The sequence below is a fragment of the Pristis pectinata genome, chromosome 2 (genome assembly GCF_009764475.1).
Source record: "Pristis pectinata isolate sPriPec2 chromosome 2, sPriPec2.1.pri, whole genome shotgun sequence".
NCBI classification, from domain to species: domain Eukaryota; kingdom Metazoa; phylum Chordata; class Chondrichthyes; order Rhinopristiformes; family Pristidae; genus Pristis; species Pristis pectinata.
The window spans coordinates 39,041,743-39,065,099 of NC_067406.1; the positions used below are offsets into that span (position 1 = coordinate 39,041,743).

At 38.8% G+C, this 23,357-nt stretch overlaps 1 protein-coding gene across 1 annotated transcript in view; it reads right to left on the bottom strand.

The window, feature by feature from the left end:
* Nucleotides 1–23,357, bottom strand: part of nol6 (nucleolar protein 6 (RNA-associated)) — a 68,087-nt gene that overhangs the window by 32,190 nt on the left and 12,540 nt on the right. The window contains exons 5-13 of the mRNA XM_052040031.1: nt 21,456–21,624; nt 18,624–18,758; nt 12,908–13,071; nt 12,349–12,469; nt 8,648–8,706; nt 4,901–5,002; nt 2,961–3,076; nt 2,683–2,860; nt 1,355–1,477 (exon numbers count right to left, since the gene is read on the bottom strand). Of these exons, the coding sequence (XP_051895991.1) occupies nt 1,355–1,477; nt 2,683–2,860; nt 2,961–3,076; nt 4,901–5,002; nt 8,648–8,706; nt 12,349–12,469; nt 12,908–13,071; nt 18,624–18,758; nt 21,456–21,624 (1,167 nt within the window). The remainder of the gene's footprint in view (nt 1–1,354; nt 1,478–2,682; nt 2,861–2,960; nt 3,077–4,900; nt 5,003–8,647; nt 8,707–12,348; nt 12,470–12,907; nt 13,072–18,623; nt 18,759–21,455; nt 21,625–23,357) is intronic.

Sequence of the window (23,357 nt, forward strand, 5' to 3'; positions counted from 1 at the left end):
CAATACTATAATTCCAAGCAAACTCATCACCAAACTCCAAGACCTGGGACTCAACACCTCCCCCTGTACCTGATCCTTGACTTTCTGACCAACAGACCGCAATCAGTGAGGATAGGCAGCAATACCTCCAGCACAATTATTCTCAACACTGATGCCCCACAAGGCTGTGTCCTCAGCTCTCTCTACTCCATCTACAAGTTTGCAGATGATACCACCGTAGTAGGCCGTTTCTCAAATAATGATGAGTCAGAGTACAGGAAGGAGATAGGGAGCTTAGTGACATGATGTCATGACAACAACCTTTCCCTCAATGTCAGCAAAACAAAAGAGCTGGTCATTCACTTCAGGAAAGGGGGCAGCGTACATGCACCTGTCTACATCAATGGTGGCAAGGTCAAGAGGGTTGAGAGCTTCAAGTTCCTAGGAGTGAACATCACCAATAGTCAGTCCTGGTCCAATCACGTAGACGCCACAGCAAAGAAAGCTCACCAGTGCTTCTACTTCCTCAGGAGGCTAAAGAAATTTGGCATGTCCCCTTTGACACTCACCAATTTTAAAGCATCCTGTCTGGATACATCACGGCTTGGTATGGCAACTGCTCTGCCCATGACCGTAAGAAACTGCAGAGAGTTGTGGACACAGCCCAGCACATCACGGAAACCAGCCTCCCCTCCATGGACTCTGTCTATACCTCTTGCTGCCTTGGGGAAGCAGCCAGCATGATCAAAGACCCAACCCACCCAGGTCATTCTCTCTTCTCTGTTCTCCCATCAGGCAGATACCACAGGCTTAAGGACAGCTTCTATCCCACAGTGATAAGAGTATTGAACGGTTTCCTTATACGATGAGATGGACTTGTTTGACCTAGCACCTGATTGTCTACCTGCAATGCACTTCCCTGTAGCTGTGACACTTTACTGTTATTGTTTTTACCCTGTAGTACCTCAATGCTCTCTGTACTACCTCAATGCACTGAGTAATGAATTGATCTGTACGTAACGGTATGCAAGACAAGTTTTTCACTGTACCTCATTACAAGTGACAATAATAAACCACTACCAATACCAAACTTCTGTATTACTATCATAAAAAAATCATTTTGATTAACACCAGTACCATTGATTGCATATTACAAGGGACCAACTTGTTTACTAAATTTGCTGAGTGTCACTTCAATTGTAGTTTTTTTTAAAATGACAGAAGAATATTCCAGAGAGATTCTGAAAGCCAGTGTTAACACTTGCTGGGACTATAATGACTGAATTCTAAATAACTTATTCAATTGGCAAAAAGAAAGAAGGGCAACCTACAACAAATACATTCATTATAAACAATATTGAAAAAAAATCTTTACCTCAGGAGTATTTGCCTGAGGTCCTTTTTCCAAAATATTCATTGAAAACTGAGGATTCAGTAAGAGACCAAAAGATAAATATTTGGCATCCTTGTGTTTTGGAGGATCTGCATTTATGGGCCACTGTACAAAGAGAATAAATAAGAAATTAATGCAAACCAAATGTGATCCTATACAGATCTGTAAATCACTAGTTTTACATGTCAAATAAGCACTTCACTTTTGTTAGCCTACTATAATAAAAGCAGCGGTTCACAAACTTCTTATCTTAACAAAGGTGATGGTAGATCCCACAGCTTCAAGAGTACAATGCAATTAAAATGCTTTCATCTTAACTACGTGCTGTTGTTTATCAGATAACAGCCAAGAAGAATGCCCCCAAATGCAATGACAAAAACACTTCAACAGCAGAAACTCCCAAAAGGATAATGGAAGAACAGTTCTTCACATCCAGCAGTCTCCTAGTATCTCATCCTGATCACCATTCTTCTTAATTTAATCCAGACCATTTTCACTGTGCTTTCCATTCATGAATGGAAACCCCAATTTCCACATTCTTACACCTCATGAAAATACTAATTGGTGCACAAATCCCCTAAGCAAATCAAAAGAGACTGAGGCCAGATGCAGCATGTCCAACACCTCCACCCTGATCCGTTGACTCAGCCACATAGGAAATTAAGCCTGGAATCTTTCTAGCCAAACTATCTGCTAATTAACAAAGCAGAACTTAATCCTGCCATCGTACTCTCTCTTCTCCCTCAGGGTATTCAACCTGTCAAGGAAAAGGAGACAGATCTTCCAATTTTTAAACTATTCCCTAGATGTTGTTGAGAAAATGTTAGCAGAGCTGACTGGACAGAAATTACCCGGTTGAACTGGTATGTCCAATATTTATTTATTGTTTAACAATTGTTTTATCAGTAATCTGGGGTAGTGACATGACACTTAATTTGGTGGACGAGCAGCCAGGGTTCCAGACTATCGATCCAGAGACAACAAAATGAAATTTAAAATAAGCTAGTCTCGACAATTGTAAGTACTTGATCATCCTCAAGAACCCGTTTGGTTTTATGACTTTTATATCCTTTATGGTAAGGATTTGGAGAGGAGAGAGCAAATACGGCTAAAGAAATGACCAGAAGTGATTTATTTTAAAATAAGCAAAAAGATATTCCTGATGAGGCTTTGCAACTCTGCACCTCAAGAGCAAGCAGTTATTTTTCAACATACAAAGAGAATATAAAATACAATTTCTGAACAGAAACATTTATTGCCCAAAACACTACTGTTCTCAAGTTGTCAATGGCCAAGATCATTTGACTTACTTCAGATGTTTGAATAAGAGAATGAGAAAGAAGGTGAATCCGCTGCCCCAGTCCTTGGGTTAATAGTGATAGAAGGCGTGGTAGGATTGCTACAATATAGTTGCCCCCATGATCAATCAATTCATTGAGCAGCTCCATCTTTTTACAGCCTTCTTGCAGCTTGACCAGGTTCTTCAGGCTATTAAGAAATGTTCTGATATGTGAGGGTCCTCACACACAAAATATTCTTTCAATATGGGCAAAATAGCACTGAAATGAATGAAAAAAAATGTTCTTACAAAAAAACATGGTCAAACGTTTGAATAAAGTGTTTCCGAGTCATCAAGAGCATTTCAAAGCCGTCCACTGTCTTATTGTCGAGAATTTCCATTGACTTCTGTGCTTCATACTGAATCTGAAATGTTACCACACAAAATAGGGAAGCTATAGTAAATAAACATTAAAAAAACTGCAAATGTTGGAAATCTAAAATAAAAAATAGAAAATGCTGGAAAAATTTAGCAAGTCAGGCAACAACTGTGGAATCAGAAACAGTCAATGCTTTGGGTCTGCGACTCTTCCTCCTCTTTCGGCAGATGTTAGCTGAAATGCTTAGTTTTTTTTCAGCATTTTCTGTCTTTATTTGTAACTAGACATCAACTGATTGCAAAACTCAAATACAGCAGATGCTGGAAATAAAAAGAAAGTACTGGAAATATTTAGCAGATCTACAGATACCTCCTGAATTAACACAAAAACAAATATAGTTGATAATTATTTTATTTATATATATATATTTATACATCTACATGCATAATTAGGAATCAAGAGAGCACATAGAAAGTCATAATAGAATGAAAATTACCTTTCAGTAGTGTTGTCAGAATTATGTAGTAGGATAGATAATAGGAAAGCCCTTGGTAGTGGTACAGCTTGGTTTTCAAAAGACATTTAATAAGGTACCAGACAAAAAGCTGTTAAGTAAAATCAGGGCTCTGAGTGTTGAGCATAGCTAGAAGAATCCTAAAGGGCAGTGAACAAGTCTCTTTCAGGTTATTAGGCTGTTACTAATGACAAGACCTGGAGAAGATATAGAGGAGCTATGCCACAATGATAGCAGAGATGAGAACTTCACTTATGATGAGAGATTGCTCTCCTGATAGCAAAGAGGTTTACAGGGAGATCTATAATAGAAAACTGTTTTGATAAAGTAGGGTGAAATATAGCTCTGGCAACCAGAGATCAAAAGGTTTAAAATAACCAATGAAAGAACTAGAAAGGAAATGAGAATATTCCCACTGCACCCCTCAGCATCAGCTCCACAGAAGATCTTTAAGATTTAGAACACTCTGCCTGAAATAAGGGTGGAATAAATTTTGTAAGAGCTGTGAAAAGGCAACATGAAAAGGTCCAATTTGCACAGTTATGGAAGTAAATTGGACACCTCTTATCCATGAGCTAACACAGACAGCAACGGCCAAATGACCTTCTTGTGCTGTGAGATTCCAACCATTCAAACTTCCAGAGTGCATTTGATAAGGTTCTACAAAAATATTTTTTTTTGTCAGAAATGGAAGTGAAAGGATTTCAGTAACCTTATGCCAAGGGCAAGAAATACCTTGAAAGGCAGGACATGGGTATGGGATAATATGCAGGATGTGGCAAGTAGTATTTTCTAGCATTTTCCATAGTCTCATTTTTTACATCATATTGATCAATAGTTTGGATGAAGGACCAGACAAGTTGTAATTCCCAATTTACATACAACACCCAGTCTGAATTACTGATCAATATTGTGTTAACTAATCACAGAGCAGCAGGCTCATAGTGGATGAAGTAATGACTGATTTCAACCCCACTTCATTATCTGCATGATTATCATTGAAAAGTAGAAAGTGGACAAAGAGATGGTTGAAAGCAGCCAGAATACATGGTTGGGACTCACGAGTTCAAATAGGATGCAAATATTCATCAATGAGACCAATGAAAAAATGACCACTTCAAACTATCACAGAGAGGGTAATGTAAATTAGAATCAATCTTCAGGAGAGCAGGAAAGAAAATTCAGAGGAGGGCAAAAGGGAAAAGCATTATTTAAACCATTAGCAAATACTAAATCTAACATTCACATCAGCATAGCATAATTTGCTTCATAAAAATTTATAAACTAGAAACTTTTTCTTCTAAATTAGATCTAACATACAATGAAAGAAATTGGTAACTATATCACGTTCTATACCTGCTTGTATTTGTTTGTTGTCATCTCAGCACAGAGGTTTACAAATCCTGAGGGATCCACAAACACAACTTCAAAAGCCTGATGAAAGTCTGCAAGTGATGGCTATGGGAAAAATGTTAGCAAGTTATTTACTTCAATAAATAACGTTCAACGTCCTCTGACCAATCCCCACTTAAGTCAATCCAAGACAACCGACTACCACATGAAACTAGCAATAGTTTCCCAGATAAACAAATTGCCCAACTACATGACTAACTCTGCAACACAATGAAATACATAGCAGGGTTCAAAAATAAAACATGAGATAAGATGAGATATCTTTATTAATCACATGTACATCGAAACACACAGTGAAATACATCTTGAGTAGTGTTCTGGGGGCAGCCCACAAGTGTTGCCACGCTTCCGGTGCCAACATAGCACGCCCACAACTTCCTAACCTGTACATCTTTGGAATGTGGGAGGAAACTGGAGCACCCGGAGGTAACCCACGCAGAACGTACAAACTCCTTACAGACAGTGGCCAGATTTGAATCGGGGTCACTGGCGCTGTAAAGCGTTATGCTAACTGCTACACGCATGTTCTTACATGTAATGACAAAAATAAAATTCTTGTATCAAAGGTGTACAGAAAGCAAATTGAAACAAATTAAGCAAATACAGGTAGAAATCTGCCAGCAAGAACATGGAGGGGAAGAGATCTGAATCATATGCCTCAGGTCCAGTCCTTAGACAGTAACAGGTTATTGACCTCAGCCAGGACTGCATTAGAATGGCTCCAAATGACAGCTATGGGGAAAAATAACTAGGAATCCAGTTGCTGATAAAGTTCAGCAATGATGCTATAAAAACAGTGCATGAAAAGGTTGCATGAAGATTAGCGTTTGATGGGGTACAGGAAATACAAGCCGAGCTGCCAAAGAGTGCCCGTAGATACAGAAGACAGTTATTGAAAATATTCAGCTCATCTTCTTTTAAAAGGGAAAAATATGGTGAAGAGGGACAAGACAAGGGTCCTTATGGAAGGTATTTGTTATTAAATAGAATGACTCGGTTGTCTAATACCTCATAAAACAAATATTTTCAACTGAAATGTACACTAAGGCAAGAAAATGTTGGACAGGGACGGAGAGTTCTCCATCTACACAGAACACAAAGTCACCACACTGGTTCACTGACCAGGATGAAAAGGTGATCAATTTATATTTCAGTCATGCATTCATTTTAGGCACCAGATCTCGAGAAAGTTACACTGGTATGGAGTTATTGTAGGACAGATTCACTGGGATACAATTCCTTAAATTTAGACAAATTAAGGCCAGGACATTAAGCTTTATACTGGGTGAAGGCATGAAGGGAATGAGGTTCAGGGACAGATCAACCTTGATCTAATCCAAGGCAAAACGCACCCAAAAGACTAAATGATCTGCTGGTGTTCCTTACTTTGAAGTGAGTATTGGAAAGTGAATAATTAGCAGAGGCTTCCAAACATTGAAGACAAGCTCCAAAGTAATTAAGTCATTCAATCATTGCCTTTGGTGGAGCAATCTCCAGGTAGGAGTGTATTTGTACTCCAAGATCCCCTTGTTCCTCTAGATTAGATAAAACTAGACTTCACCTTCTGAGTAATAAATAACCTCTCTATTCTTTCTACAAATGTACCACCTTGCACTTTGTCTGATTTGAATATAATCATCCAATTATTTGCCCATTATCAGGTTTATTAATTTTCCCTGACAATTTTTTGCATTCCTCCTTGGTACTGACTGCAACCCCTGCCCATGCACTTTGCCCCCAACACCTGCCACTCAGTCTGGTATCCTTTGACTGATGTTTCTGATTCCAAAGTCTAAATTGCTAATGCAAGTTGTAAACAGCAGTGATGCTACCACTGACGCTTGTGAAACACCACTAAATACCTTCTTCTGTTGTGAATAATTGAACAAAAGTGATTATTGACGAAACAAAATGTCACCATGCTCCTCGGCTCAAACAAAAGCAGAAAATGCTGGAAATACTCAGCAAGTCTGAGTTGTGACAAAGGGTCTCCAACTTGAAACATTAACTCTGTATCTCTCCCACAGATGCGGCCTGATCTGCTGAGTATTTCCAGCATTTTCTGTTTTGTTTTAGGCTCCCAGTTTTTTTTTATTTTCACATACTCTTTGGCTCCGTAATTAAAGCTATGGCCGTAAGAGTTAATTGGTCACAGAACAGCAATGTTTTATTTTGTCTTTAATCAGAAAAGGGATATTTCCTCTCATCTTCTTCTAGGCCCTACTACTATAAAAGGTACTTTTAAAAGGTGGTTAGAAGCCAAAGTTAGGTGGCAGAGTGGTCTCTGAGGAGGATGCAGGGAGACCTCATGGAGATGCATACAGGAAAAGAGAATGGACAAAAGACATGGCAGATGGAATATAATGTGGAAAAATAAGAAGTCATCCATTCTGGTTACAAATAGAAAATGCAAACAATTTTTTAAATGGTCAGGCATTGAAAGATGTGGGTGTTCAAAGGGACCTGGGTATCCTTATGCACAAATCACCAAAGGTTATCATGTAGATACAGCAAGGAATTAGGAAGGCAAACAGTATATTAGCCCCAAATTGCAAGAAGATTTGAGTAGAGATGGCTTGTGCCAACTATATTCGGCCCTGGTGTGACCATGTCTGGAATATTGTGCAGAAGTCTGGTCCAGGTTAGTTTATTTTTAAGATTATTCATCCCCAGATTTACACTAGCTGAAACCCACCTCCCCAGTGGTGCTTTAAGAAGGCGTTAAATGAAGCAAGTAAAAATAAAATTCCAGCCTTTTAAAAAAATGCTCCACTGACAGTCAAGGCTTATACTTGAAAAAATTCAGAGAAACAAAGGACTGCAGATGCTGGAATCTAGTTGAAAAAACAAGATGCTGAAGAAACTCAGCAGACCAGGCAGCATCTGTGGAGAAAAGCAGAGAGTCAATGTTTTGGGTCAGGACCCATCTTCAGGGCTCAGGTAGAAGAGTCCTGACCCGAAACGTTGGCCGTCTGCTTTTCTCCACGGATGCTGCCTGGTCTGCTGAGTTCCTCCAGCAACTTGAAAAAGTTTTATTTTACTGAAATAGGATACTAAACTCAAACAAGATGTACAAGAGGTTTTTTTTTGAAAACCCCAGGATGTTAGGATTTCCACAGCTTTGAGATCCATTAAAGAATGATCTTGGCTCCAGTCCTTCGCCTAGGAGTGTTCAAGCTAAGAAAGGGAGACATCTCTAATCAGCACTCTTCCCAGCCTGCATGGAACACCAATTCATTCAACAACTTACTCAGCCAATAAAGCAGCTTTAACTCAAAACTCAAGAGAATTAAAAGCATTTTTGAATCATCATCAGAATCTCATCAAATCAAAAATTTCAAACTGTCTACATTGTTAGGAAGGCAAAAAAGACACCTCTTTCTCCATATCATTTCACAGCATCCAGATTGTTCACAAAGATGTTGAAACATGAGCAGACATCACCAGTGCTGTTGTGGTACAGAACAATTCAAAGCCAACTAATCCATAGTACGGTTGGATAACTCAATAACTCAAGTGCCACAATCTTGTCAGTCAAAACAGAGAGAATGAAAAATTTAATGCGGCTACTATGGTAAATGCTTTGAAGAGAATCCTTTTCTATTTTTAATCGGGCTCAAGAGGGCAGCTCGTGCTGGTTTCATTGTTGCATGTTTAACATTGTAAAAAGCACGAAAGACGTCATCTTACCGCTGAGTCATCAGTGCCCTGGAAAAGGCTGATGCCATTTTGAGTGAGGTCTGTAACAGCTGAACAAAATTAAAAGCAACAGAGAAATTAAAAATCAGGTCTTAAACTTCACGTAATCACTATGATACATGGGTAGGGTAAGAGAAATGTCTGGCTTTTCTTGGCCACAATGGATGGAAACTCATTTCCCCCAAATCTTATCACCGAATGCAAAAAGGCAAAAGGCCACGTTAGTGTAATTCTTCCCTGCTTCTTCCCCTCGTCTCGATAAGTTAGCATGCAGGTCCTGTCAATAATTCTTCAGTAGCCATTATTTAAAGTGCAAGTCTAAACAACATCCTGCAGACTGAAATAACAAAAAATGGAGGAAACATTCAGCATGTCAGCATAGCTTATATTATTTCTTGCATTTCCTGCTTCTGCTTCAGATTTTCAATATCTGTGGTGTTGTAATTTTGTTTTATCATTGGCAAATTGGCAGATTCCAGGTCCTATCTTCACCTGACAACACAGATGTGCACATTTTTCCATCAATTAAAAATTGAATTCAGAACCTTGACTGATCTTAAACCCTGAGGCATCAAGACCAATTATAACTCCCCAATTATTACCACAGCTGAGAACAATTAATTCAGCCCACATAGGGGATCAAACCTTATTTTTATAGATTCATTTACAGAATGTAGCATTGCTGGCAAGGCTAGCAATTATTCCTTCAAAGGTGGTAAAGACCAAACCTTAAACAGCTGTAGCTCCTCTGTTAAAGGTTATCTCACAACACTGTTAGGTGGCAAGTACCAGAATTTAGACCGATAACAAAGGAGTGATGATATATTTTCAAGTTGGGATGGTGTGTAACTTACAAGGGAATTTGCAAGTTGTCACATTATTTATTATAAGTGCCTGCTGTCCTTGCCCTTCCAAATGGTAAAGGCCAGATGCTTTGGTTAGTTGCCAAGGAACATCTTATGGATGTACACTTCAGTCAATGTGCACCAATGGCAGATGAAATGAAAGTTTGGGACAGAGGAAAATGTCCCATTGACATCAAGGGAAATGATGCTCACTTCCTGACAGTTTTGGGCGCAAATGTTACTTGCCCCTTATCACACCATTTCTGAATCTTGCTATAGCCACAGACCATTCCAGTAGATGAGAAAATGCAAAAGGTATTGAAGATTATGCAACAGCAGAAAATGTACCCACTTCCAAACTTATGGTGGAATGTCACTGATGAAGCAGCTGAAGATGGTTGGGGATAGGATACTGCCGTGAGGAACTCCTGGAGTAATGTCTTGGAGCCAAGTTGATTGACTTCCAATAACTACAATGAGACACGACTCCAGCCAGTGGAAAATCGTTCTCTTTGATGCCAATTGACTTCAATTTCATCAGGGCTCCTTGCTGCCATGTTATGAAATGCTGCTTTGATATCATGGCAGCCACCCTCACTTTAGCCTTGAAGCTTAGTTCTCTTTTGGACCAAGGCTGCAAATGAGTTTTGGAGCCAAATGGTCCTTGTGAGCAGCAGTGAGCAGGTAACTTGTGAGTAAGTGCCACTCCATAGGACTATTAATGACATTCTACATCACTTCATCAATGACACTCTACATCACGCCAGTTCATTACCCACTTTAGTGAGCTATCAATGGCTTTCAACATCTATGAAACAGCATATAGCCAAAGGAATTGGCATTATTGTGCACAACTCAGAACTGTGCAAGTCATGGTGCATTTTGCATCTGATGGCTGCTTCCCCACTTACAACCTCCTTTTGTACTTCATAACGTCTTCAAATGTTGCCCCTCCAAATTCTACATCCATCTTTCCTGCACCTTTCCAATCAGGTTACCTCTACAATGCAGCACCAAGATATGTCCAAAGCAATAAGATAAAGACACAACCATGGCCATGGTGCATTACCCCCTCCTTTATCCCTCTTCAGTTCTCGACAAGATTGACTGCAACATCACACCCCACCCCCAATTTTCAGCAAGGTTCATTTTATTGACCAATTCATGTATTGTCAGAACATCTCCTGCAGTAGTTATTATCCCCACTCTCATCATTACTTCTAAAATCTTTCCCACTTCATTATCCCCACCCCATCTTGAACGAATAACAATCCTCTTCTCCCTTCCCCTCAACAAAATCACCAACTTCATGGAAAGGCCCGTGATAACTCAGTAAGAGTCATTTGACAGGAAATGTTCTTTAGAGATTTTGCACACAAAACTCAACTTCCTTTCTTGCACATGTTATTTTAAACCCCATTTTAAAACAAAGATCTTGTGAATTCCAGCTCACAAAACATTCAAATGCAAATGTAATCAATAATTTCTGATACAAAACAAGCGAGAGAGGGAAGAAAATAAAATCCAAGGATCTGCAACATGACACATTGGAGAGACCATGTCATTCAATCTAGGATAAATATCTCAAAAGAAATCAAGTGAACCTCATAAAAGCTAACTGAAAGAAAGCACTAATTTTTAGCATGTTTTTGCAGTCCTTTCATTATTAACATATTTATCTTCCTTATGTTAATTTGCGTCAGTTTCTCTTTTAGGATCCTGTGCCATGCTCTGTGTCACATTTCATATTTCTGCTTTGATTAAAATCAAAGCTCTCCCTTTCACCAAGTCTAAAACTGATATATTCATAGCTCTGACAAACTCATCAGCATTGCCTCCCTTTTCTCTGTTAACTAATCCCATCCTGTACTAGCTAGAGTCTGATATTTCTCCATTCCATTTTTTTGCCAATTTATTCTTAAGCCAGAAAAAAGCTTCTTAGTCTAATGCCATTATGTGAAAAACTCTGCATGAAACCTAACAGCCTGATAGCACAACATTAATGGATTAACTTCAGTTCACTTTGGGATTTATTTTTATCTATTGTGGCGAAGCGCTCTCAATGATCAAAATTTTAGGGAACAGAAACAGCAGCTCATAATCCTGCAAAACATTTCATTCTTTATGTTAATTAACTGCATATTCCATTGCAGGCACCAATGATCATGGAACTTATGCTTCCCTAAAGCCAAGATATTTCACTCATCCTATGGAAAGGTTCACTTTCTTTAAATGATACACTTGTACTGATGTTTAACACTACTTCAAAATGAGTTCTTACAAAATAGAAGATATCTGGAATTCACTCCCCAGAAGGCTGTTGATGTTGGGACATGATTAAAATTTTAAAAGTGGAGACGGACAGTTTTTGTGCAATCTCAGAGAATCAGGCAATATGAATGAAAGATGGATAAATGGAATTGAGTTTGAGGCATTTCATAATCTACTAAATAGTGGCAAAGGTTTGTGGTGCTTGCTAAATGGCCAGCTCCCTATTTTGTTGTTCCCAAATACCCATTTCCCGCATCACCAACTAGCTATCATTGATTAATTCCAACTCCATAGAGACAACTGAGGTTCAAAGGTTATGGTTATTATGCTAAGTTCCATATTACCGAAGTGTGCTAGTTTGCTACTGATGACTACATTCAACCCTTATTTGTAGAGAATAAGCCATTGAGAAACTAAGCTAAAAGTAAGCAGTGTATTGCAAAAACAGAAAAAAGATACAACTAAGCTAACATTTTTCAAGAAGTAGTGAGTTAAGAAATTGATTGTGTCCAATAAAATCAATTTGCTTTAATCATATCTGTAGAATTCACCAAAGAAATTGCATGTTTAACTTACCCAAGAACTGAAGGACGTTCCGCAGCACCTGGTACCCACTCATCATTTTGTTTAGTTTATGTTTAGAAAACAAATATGCCACCAGCATTGAAGCTAGAAATCCATTAAAACAGCCATAGCCCTTGAGAGCATGAAAGAAAGTTTTTTTTTACACATCTGAATTAAACATTAAACTACATATTTTTGATAGGTATTTGTATCAAATGTATGAGCATCATTCAGTTATGCTAAAATTAAATGATCAAGAGGTTTAGTCATTTCTTAGGTACAGTTTATTCCTCAGTAGCTCAGCCTATACCTCATGAAACATTTAAATCAATGGTGCTGTAAGCATCAATGTTACATTAGAACTTCAGGGAACTAGTATTTATTTCAAAACTATTCTGGTTACAAAGTTTTCAATTATGGCCTACAGGTCATAAAAAGCTATTCCACCAATCACTGTTTTGTACTTACATTAGAATTATAAACCTAATTTGAATTGAATTTAAAAAATCATAACGGACAGTGAAAGTTTAAAATGGAAAGTCTGTCTAGATTCAGAGGAGTAATATCATACCTTGTTAAATTCCCTCTGAAGGAGCCAAACTTTGAGAATTCCAATTCCATCTTTCATTCCTGGGAAATCAGTGGCAATATTGAAGAGGAAATTAAGATGTTGTTCCATCACCAAGTCAAGGAGTATGCTGTTATTATAATGGGGTGTAGGAGGTTCATCATCTCCTGAAAATATAAATAATGTCTATTAACCCACTCATCATAAAATGTGCTCATCCATTTTCTCAATTTGCAAATGCAATGCCTACAAAGAAACTCATAACCTGCCACTAAGAGTGAATGTGAAGACTTCAAATCCAGCACAAAATAGGCTACCAAACTGCATTGATCCATACCTTCCTAAACTTGTACAACTCACAGCAGAGACTTCAAAGCATTGAAGAGATATCACCATCACTGTCTTTGCAAAATCCTTCAAATCGACTGGCAGGATAATCAGCACCAACATCAGCATTCACTCCTAGGCTAACACCCCTATCATTGAAACAGTAATTATGTTCACTCAACACCAGTAGGCAGTGTGATTCTTGATAGTTTCCCCAGGATGGCTTCTGTCAAAGAAATCTCTCACTACTTGCCACAACAAAAAAGCTTTTTTTTTCCTTTTAAGCAGTATTGGCTGGCATTAAGAAGTGTGGCTCAGCTTTAAGTGGTTCTGGTACTCAAGTCATTTGGCCACTTCTGATGCATCCAACCAGGGAAGAATGCATTTGGCACTGTCTCGACAATATAATGAACTGGCAGCACCAAGTTGGCATAATGCCTCCTCAGCAATCAAGGCATCAGAACCCTTATTTGGGTACCAATGAAGTTACCCTCCACTGGGAATATTTACCTTAATTATTGTCATTTTGAATTATTTTTCTCCATTTCTTTTTTGCAAACGGTTAATTCATAATTGCTTGGATAGAAATTCTACAGAACAGCATTAGCCTTGAATAAATAGCCCATTGGTAAATTGCAAGGACAGCAGTAGGAGAGTACACAATGTATTCCTGCAAAGTCCATTTCAGAGCTGAGTAACTCTGAAGGCCAACATAAAATCATCTATTAAATACTACGATTGCGGCAAATGTAAATAGAAGTGCAATGTACGTAACAGTGAAGGCTGGATGGCTGACCTGCTGTTCACTGGCTTCCCATTCGAGACCAACAGCCAACAAGGTTTGGCAGTCTTTCCCCTCAGGAAAGACCATGCCATGCTCGCATCATCAACATATGCAGGTCAATTGACCAGCCCTCCCACCGCTTGCATCTGCAGCACTAGAGGCAGATAACAGCTAGCAGCTTCCCGCCAATCAAAAATACATTTTAGTCCTGCAGGGAAGGCCTGACACCAGTTTTCTCTTTATTATTAAGAAATATGGGAACAACAACAAAGTCAAAAGCAACACAAGAGTATATTTTGATTGTCTGGGGTCTTGGAAATTAAACATGAAATAATATTGCAAAACAGATTCAGGAATTCAAATGTTAGTTGAATCATTGAAAGCAGCTTACTGTCTCCTTCAAAATTAAAAGATTATTTTAAATATAAATTGCTGAGCACATTGCTTTTAGATCAGGAGATTTAAAATCCCAGCAGGGGGGTATTGCACAGTTAAACCTACAAAAAGGTAACACAGCAGCAATCCTCAGAGAGAAAACACATGTTTTGAGCCAATATGGCCATTTATATTTTCAACTTCAGTATTAGGTGGTGAGGCAGACTTTGGTGCACTTTGTCTCTACATTGTGCTAGAAATGAGTGTTATTATGGGATACTGGCAGTGGGGCAAAGACTGGTAACCCCTCTACCACCAGTTCATTCAGTGTCATCCCCTCGTCAAATGTACACATCTTATATCAGAAGGAGAAAGAGCCTTATTCAACCAAAAGAGGGCTAACAAGTAAGCAGACTTGTTGCTCACTTCAAGAAGCTCCTTCACATCCACCAACATTTTGTAAGCAACAAGCGTTTTGAGCTCCAACTGTCCCATCACCCCTTACAGATCCAGACTGTGCCAGAAACCCAGATCCTTCCCAGGGTCTTACTCAGCTAGAGGCCTTCCTGGCATTCAGCGATTCAGGTGTACTGAAAAATCTTGAAGGAGCCTAGATCACTGGCAGGGAGGTCACCATCAACCCAGTCAGATATGGCACCACAATGAAATAGATATGGGACGATGTAGCTTCTGGAATCCTCAGCACTAACTGCAAACCCATGAAGTCTTCTTGCATCAGGTCAAACATGCACAAGGAAAACTCCTCCCAATTAGGATCTACCAATCTCTCTCAGCTGATGAATCTGTGCCCCTCCATGTTGAACACACTTGGAAGAAGCTCTGCCCGTAGCAAGGGCACAGAACGTACTCTGGCTGAGGGACTTTGGTATTCATCATCAAGACTGGTTTGGTGGCACTACCACAGAGTGAGCTGGCCAAGTCCTGAACGATACAACTATCAGACTAGATCTGTGGGAGACAGCGAGTGAACCAACATGAGGGATAAACCTAATTGCTCTCACCCCAGTGCTCCACCTGCTGCAGATGCATCTGTCCACGAAAATAGTGGCAGTGTGACCACCACACAATCATTGTGGAAATAAAAATTCTACCTTCATACCGAGGACACCTTTTTGAAGAGGTAAAGTATATTCATGAGGGCAATACAGTAGATGTGGTTTACATGAAATAGGGTAGAGCCTATGACAAGGTTCCATGTAGGAGACTGGTTCAAAAGGTTAGGACCCATGGGATGCAGGGCAATTGATAGATGGGATTGATACAGATGGTGTCCACTGGTCGGCATGGATGTGGTGGGCCGAATGGCCTATTTCCATGCTGTGTCACTCTATGACCTTCCGTTGTGTTATATGGCACTACAGATATGTGAAACGTGGTAGTCTCACAATACATCTGGTAGCTCAAAACTGGAAATCCATGAGGTGCTGTGGACAATCAGCAGCAATACAAATGTACACAATATGTAATCTCATGGCTTGACATATTCCCTTACTATACCTGTACTAACAAGCCATGGGATCTACCCTCATTCAATGAAGAGCGCAGTGTGCCGGATGCTGGGAGCAGCATCAGGCACACCTAAATGATGTAGTGTCAGCCTTGTGAAGCTACATGTGAGCCAAGCAATAAAATCCAGCATGCAATAGATATAGCAATGTGATCTCACAAACAATGGATTAGATCAAAGCTCTGCAGTGCTACTGTATCTATATGCAAGTGGAGGCAGACAATTAAACAGCTAATGGAAGGAAGAGGCTCCAAGAACATTCCCATCCTCAATGATGGCAGGGTCCAGCAAGTGAGCATTAGAGACAATGCTGAAGCTTTCACAACCATGTTCAATCTAAAGTGCCATATGGATGAAATATCTTCTTCCTGAGAGATCAAACAGTCTTCAGCCAAATCAATTCACTCCATGTGATTCAAGAAATGTATGAGAGCACAGATACAGTAAAGGCTACAGATTCAGACAACAGGCCAGGTACAGTACCAAAAACCTGTGCTCTAGAACTAGCTGTGTCTCTAGCCAAGCTGTTCTAGTATAGTTATAACATTGGCATCTACCTGACAAAGTGGAAAGTTGCTCAGGTATGCACTATTCACAAATAGCAGGATGAATCTAATCTGACTAATTACTGCCTATTAACCAGCCTAATCTCAGCAAAGAGAAGGAAGCCATGGTTAACAGTGCCATGAAAGAGCACTTACTCACCAACAACCTACTCATCTATGGCCAGTTTGGGTCTTGTCAGGACCACCCGACTCCTGACCTCACCACAGCCTTGGTTCGAATGTGGACTAAGGAGCTAAATTCAAGAGGTGAGGTGCAAGCAACTGACATCAAGGCAGCACATGACTAAATCAGAACTGATGCAGGGTTTCAACCCGAAACACCAACAATTCCTTTCCTCCCACTGATGCTGCTCGACCCGCTGAGTTCCTCCAACAGGTTGTTTGTTGCTCCAGATTCCAGCATCTACAGTCTTTTGTGTCTCTCTAGACATAATGGTACCTTGTCTAAACATAGCCAGGACGGTGTGCATCAATATTTCTCCTTGTATTGTTTCCAGAGCAATAACATAGATTGATTTCACAGTTCTTTTGTTGAATCAGAAGGCAATCATGCAGGGGAAATATAAATACAATGAACAGTTGCTAACACTCTAGACTATGAAAAGAACCAGCAAAGACGAAGTAAGACATTTCAAAATGTGGAAAAATGGAAATAACCACAAAGGAAACCTTTTGTCTCCCAGTCAAGGGAGAGACAACCCTTCAGCACATTGACCACTAAATTAAACTACCATCAATTGTGAAATATAATTACAGACCAACAGCAATCATCACCTAGCATAACTTAAACAAATAAAGGATGAAAGAGCCTTGTTCTCATTGACCATAACATGAGGAGACCTGTGAGCCAAGGCTAAAGTGAAGCACCCCTGATGAGAAGCACTACTGAAGGACATGCTTCTGTAAAACACCTCTCCAACCTCTGTGCATGAGTAAAGCATAAACTTATTATTTTGTTTGTTCCCCAGAAAAGTTGGATGCTTGTTGAAAAATCTATATACCCACCATCCATTTACAACAACTATGCCTATGAGCCCCCTGCCAAGAATGATGAATGAGGTGTCACTCCCAACCCCTGGAGTATAAATTAAAATCAGCCCCTCTAAAACAAGTCTGATCAGGCACTAATCTCTTGCTCAACACTGAGTCTGTTCCTACATTCCCCCACAATCACTGAGCAGAATTCCTGGCATACCTCTGTACCTTTCAGGCATCTTACCCTCTTTGAAAGGGACTCCAACAAATCAGCACACTGTAAACTAATTTAGAACCCACCAATTAAATTGAAGTCATGTCACAGCTTGTTGGCAAGTCTAGCTTTATAGAGAATTTAATCAAAAAGAAAGCCTCAACAACAGTAGCAGAGATGACCAGTTAATTAAATTGGTGGTGATGGCTGAAGATTTTCTAATGCTACTATTAATAACAGCCAAGAGTTCACTGCTAATGTGCTACAAAGTACATCCATCTTAAGAGGCAGCCAGTTTTCAATTCAATGCTGCATCTGACAACTAACATCTCTAACTTGAAGTATCACCTCAACATTACCTTGAAGTACAACCTGAACCCACAACATACACATTTTACAGAGAGTCAAATTAAGTAACAGCCACCATATCATCTTTTATGCTTTGGACTCGATCTTTCATCCACACATTTTAAAACTGGTAATCTGTGCTATTGCTAATTTAGCTTCAAAAAAAGACTCTTTATGAAGCCAACAACTGTCTAAGATTTAAATATTGTTTTTACATCTGTAAGGTTCTTTCGACATTGTATATTTTGGATAATGATTCCAAACAATGTTGGGCAATCTCCCTGTTTTGTTTACAACTATGTTCCTTTTTCTTATTTTATTTAATGCTTCTAAAATCATGTACCTCAAAATTCATCTCAAATAATTCAGCTCAATGATAATTTGTTAGCTTTCAAAACTCATACTTGACATCACCCTGGATCACCAAAACTTATCTTGTGTTTTTTTCCACTTGTCAACCTTGGTGATAATTTGCCTTGCCTGAATCAAATCTGTTTTGCAACTTAAGAAAATTAACAACTTCTGGGAGGTATGAAGCTACTCTCATCACTGCATGAAATACTATATTGAAAAGGCGGCACGATGAAGGTCATAGCACAAACCTCCTTGGGCAGGCTCTTGTTCCAGAAACCAGGATGCACGAATGTTGTTTCTGTTGGGATGAAACCGAGTCAGTCTGAAGAAAGAAGCAGGAGCACAGGGATGAATCCTCACAGTGACCAGTTTCTCATCTTTACCTAGAATCACAACATGAGCCATGTAAAAACCCATTTCTCATTAGAATATGTGAAACAAGAGCTACCTTTCTTTGTTTAGAAGAGTAAACCCTCGAGTTTCTACAACATTGCCCTGAAAATTCTCCAAGGTCAAACTTTAAGCACAAACTACATTGAGCATAACAGGAATTTCCTTGATTATTTACATTAGTTAAATAAATATCACCCTACAAGTTAGCCAGTCTACAAATCTGGCCATATATTCAGATCAAATTTATAACTACTACAACTTTCCATTAATTTTAATCAAATGCCAGCATTCTAGGAGGCTGTAATTTTAATTAAAAAGGCACAAGGACACAACAGCACATTTTGAAAATGTATGGTTTACTTAGGAAATTACAACTACTTGAAGTAACTTTCAGTCACTTAAAACTAGGTTACTCACAGCCTTAACAAACAGTCAATTTTATCATTAGGAGATTAGACCTGCACTTCACAAAAGTCACCAAGGGACACATCTTGAGGTGAAATTATCCTGTGGCACAGATGTCCTCAGAACTTCTGCCTATATTTTACTATTGCTTTCTCCTTTGACTTGACTCAGAAATAAACTTATCTGCCTCAGAAAGCAGTGAGTTCAAAGGCTGCATTCAGATATTTGAATACAACCTATTGATAAAGAGCTACACAAAATAAAAAACAGAAGATGCTGGAAACACTCACCTGGTCAGGCAACATCTGTGGAGAGAAAAACAGTTCATGTTTCAGGTCCAAGACCCTTCATCAGAACTGTTCTGATAAATGATTAAGGACCTGAAAGGCAAACTGTTTCCCTTTCCATAGACGCTGCATGACCTGTTGAGTGTTTCCAGCATCTGTAGATTTTTGTTATTTTTTTTATATATACACAAAATGATGCCTTGATAAAATATTAAACTTAGTCTCTTTTTGTTACCATCTGCATTCCCCTTTGTGCTGCAGTTTTCAGATGATCTGCACCTGAAGCATTAATTTGTATATGATGCTGACTAATCAATTGCACACTTTCAACATATTAGAGTTTTCGATTCCATTTTTTTTCAGTTTTTTCATTTTATTATTATTCAGGAACTAATCAGTACAAAATCCTTGATGCGAATGTTCTGTTCACTCCAAGGAGCTATAATATTCAGCACATTCAAATCTGGCTGACACCAACAAATTCAGAAATGAAGAAAGCCAGCTAAGGCTAAAAGAAAGAAAACCTGCATTTGTTCAGCACTTGTAAAGCAAAAATCTACAGATACTGTAAATATAAAATAAAAGCAGGAAATAAAAGCAGAAAGTGATGGGAACAGTTATCAGGCCAAGAACATCTGTAAAGACAGTAAAAGATTTAATGTTTCAGATCAAATACCTTTCATCAGAATTGTTCATCCAGTTCTGACGAAAGGATACTGACTTGAAACATTAACTCTGTTTGCTCCTTTAAATGTGTTGCCTGACCTTGCAGAATTTTCTGATTTATTTAAGTACTTTGTGTGGCTTCATGATACCCTAAAGAATTTCCTTACCAAGAACTTACATTTGAAACATAACCATTGGCAAATAGTGCAACACCAATGCACAGATGTGAACAGTGAAACCATAGAGAGCAATTTATTTATGAAGAGAGACGGGAAAGGCTAGGTCTGTTCTTCTTGGAGCTGAGGGGGTTAAGAGAAGACGTGATTGAGGTATATAAAATTATGAGGGGCATAGATAAGGTAGACTGCAGGAAACTTTTCCCCATATCAGAGCTAAATGAAACTAGAGAACACAAGTTTAGAGTATGGGCGAAGAGATGTAGAGGGGATATGAGTGGACCTTTTTCACCCAGAGAAATGGCAAGTCCCTGGAATGCATTGCCTGAGAGAGTGGTTGAAGCTGGGTCACTGACAGTATTTAAGTGCTTAAATGAGTAGTTGAATCACATGGGCACTGAGGGTTATGGACCAAGTACTGGGCAATGGGATTAATATGGAAGAGCGCTCACTGTTCCGCATGGACGAGTTGGACCGAATGGCCTATTTCCATGCTGTACGATTCTCTGATTCTACAAATATCATTCAATGTCTTCAGGAGGAGAAAAGAAAACTGGAGCCAAGGCAAAATAGCTTAGCAGTGAAAGCTAAATAACACATATCAATATATTTAATCATTGCTCATAGCAACAGTACCTTGTCCACTAAGTGCTTCTCCCCAGCAATGCACATATCACCAGTAGATGCTGTGAAGTGTTTCCTGAAAATGTCAACTATTTTTTCTCCTTCCAACAGCTATTATTATATTTAAAAACCCATAAAATAAAATCACAACTGTAAATTCATTTCTAAAAAAAAGACAAGCTACACTTCTAAATTGCTTCTATATATACAGTTGAGCTGCTACCACATATGAATATCTCTCAGTTCCAGCCTAAATGCATTGTGATTTTGTCTGAGGGATAAGGAGACCAGACATTCTCAAAGAAAGGGTCATCTTAACCTTAACATCTACTCCAAATTGATATCTAACCTAGGTTTTCTGATTGCAATAGATAATGGCCTATTTCAAATGCATGATTATCAACTTCACAATTGAAAAATCCAAAACTCCATCCTTTAAAGATTGCTGACCAATTATTTGTGCATTACCAGCTTTTTGTTGGAATGTAATGACTGCTACTGCAGTGCAAATTTTTTAAAAAAAACTAACCTTGTGGAGATAGATACAGGACTGGTTTCAAGTGGTTGCTATTGAAGTAGCCAAACTTCACAGATCCAAAGAGCTTGTTCTTCGATAAGTGATGAGCAATGTGAACCAGGTAGAGTGCACGTTTTCTGAGGTAGCGCTGGTTAAAGTTGTCCTTTGTTTGTAGGATTTCCTGAAATCAGGAAGTTCATGGTCAATTTTGAAAACATCATCAATTAGATTTCAAATGCATCATTCCACCTTCCTTCATTTCTTTTCCCCCCTTTATTTTTCATCCTTCTTAACTTGGCTCCATTACACTACATGAATCTATCTGCCATGGCTGAAATACAAAAAATCCAATGGCAATGGCAATTTACAAACAAGTCCAGCGTTACTCTTATGTTTACAGGGCAAAAGACGAATTAATGTGGTTACTCTTCAACAATTTTCAATTTTGTTCTCATTAATAATTGCCCATGACAGCCCTCCCAGAAGATGTTAAAATGTGTAAGCCACTCATAGTTAAAATTGAAATCTCAACATTCAATTAGGGTTCCGATGACTGTTCAATACAAAAGATGCATAATCCCATTATGAAATAGAAATCTTTTTGCAACATGTAAATATTATTCACTCTTATTGCACTGTATCCCAGTCCTGTAAACAGGAATTTTAACTATTTAGTCAATGTTCCCCCAAAAAGTGAAAACACATTCTTTCACTTAGATCAAATTAATCAAACATACAAGGCACTATGAATTAGAACCTGCTGCTTCCTCTGTTTAGGTCAATTCTTCAGCCAGATTACCGATATCATTCCTCAGGTGGCACCTTTACCCTGAACTACTGACTCCAGGAATAGTGACGGATAGCATTTCTCTCCAAACCACTACATGAAAATCATAGAAAGGGGTAGAAATTCATCCTTTGTCAAGTGTGGTGACGAGGCAATAATAACAATGGCTGTCCATTGCACTGTGCTTCCAAATCTCAACTCCACTGACTTAACGGAACTGAATTCTGAAATTCTGGAGCACTGTGAACAGCCACTGTACTGCATACTCAGCACATGCAAGCAAGAATGAATTTCAATCCCTTGCTGACTCTTGATGGATCGTGACATTCTGGAAAATTGTGCTTCACTGTGAATTATATGAAAAAGATCCCGTACACAGATTCTTGATGTTATGCGTTACCAGATTGGTCATAATCTCACAAAAGTCTTGAAGTAGGGTATGCTGAAACAAAGTTTTTTGAACTACAGTAATCTCTGAACCAAGCAGAAGCAAATACCTGCAAAAGCACATCATGAAATAGCTCAAGCTGAATATCTACCTGATTGAAAACCAACTCACAATCCTCTACAATACACAAAACATACGATTACCATTTTTTATTAAAAAAAAGCTGAGAATAAGCAAATTGATTTGATAATGGCATAAGATCTAGTCTAATAGTACTATCAACCCAGCTGTAGCAGTTACTAAATGACCATGTGCAGCAAATGCCAACACAGTTCCACACACAATGCACACCACTTTTCAAATTCCTTCCCAGTTATCGTCAATTTTATCTTTTATTTTCCATGACATTTGAATGCAGTTAACATTACCTTGTTAAGTCTAGGATAAGATCATGTGATATATCAGATTCAATTTGCCTGAAGTACATGATCTGTGCAGTGTTAAGTCTAAGAACTTAAAACTTACGCATTACAGGGACACAAGTTCCTTTTACATAAAAGAAAGAAAAATGAAGAAGTTGAGCTGCTCATTAAAACCCTAATCACACTCAAGGATCCACAACACACAGATCTGAGAGCAGTTCTGGGCTTAAATTGAATGTGATCCTGTTGGTAAAGACTGTTCACTCTCATACAAAGAAACTCTACTTGCAGATTTTGTGATAATTTGGTCTAGAAAC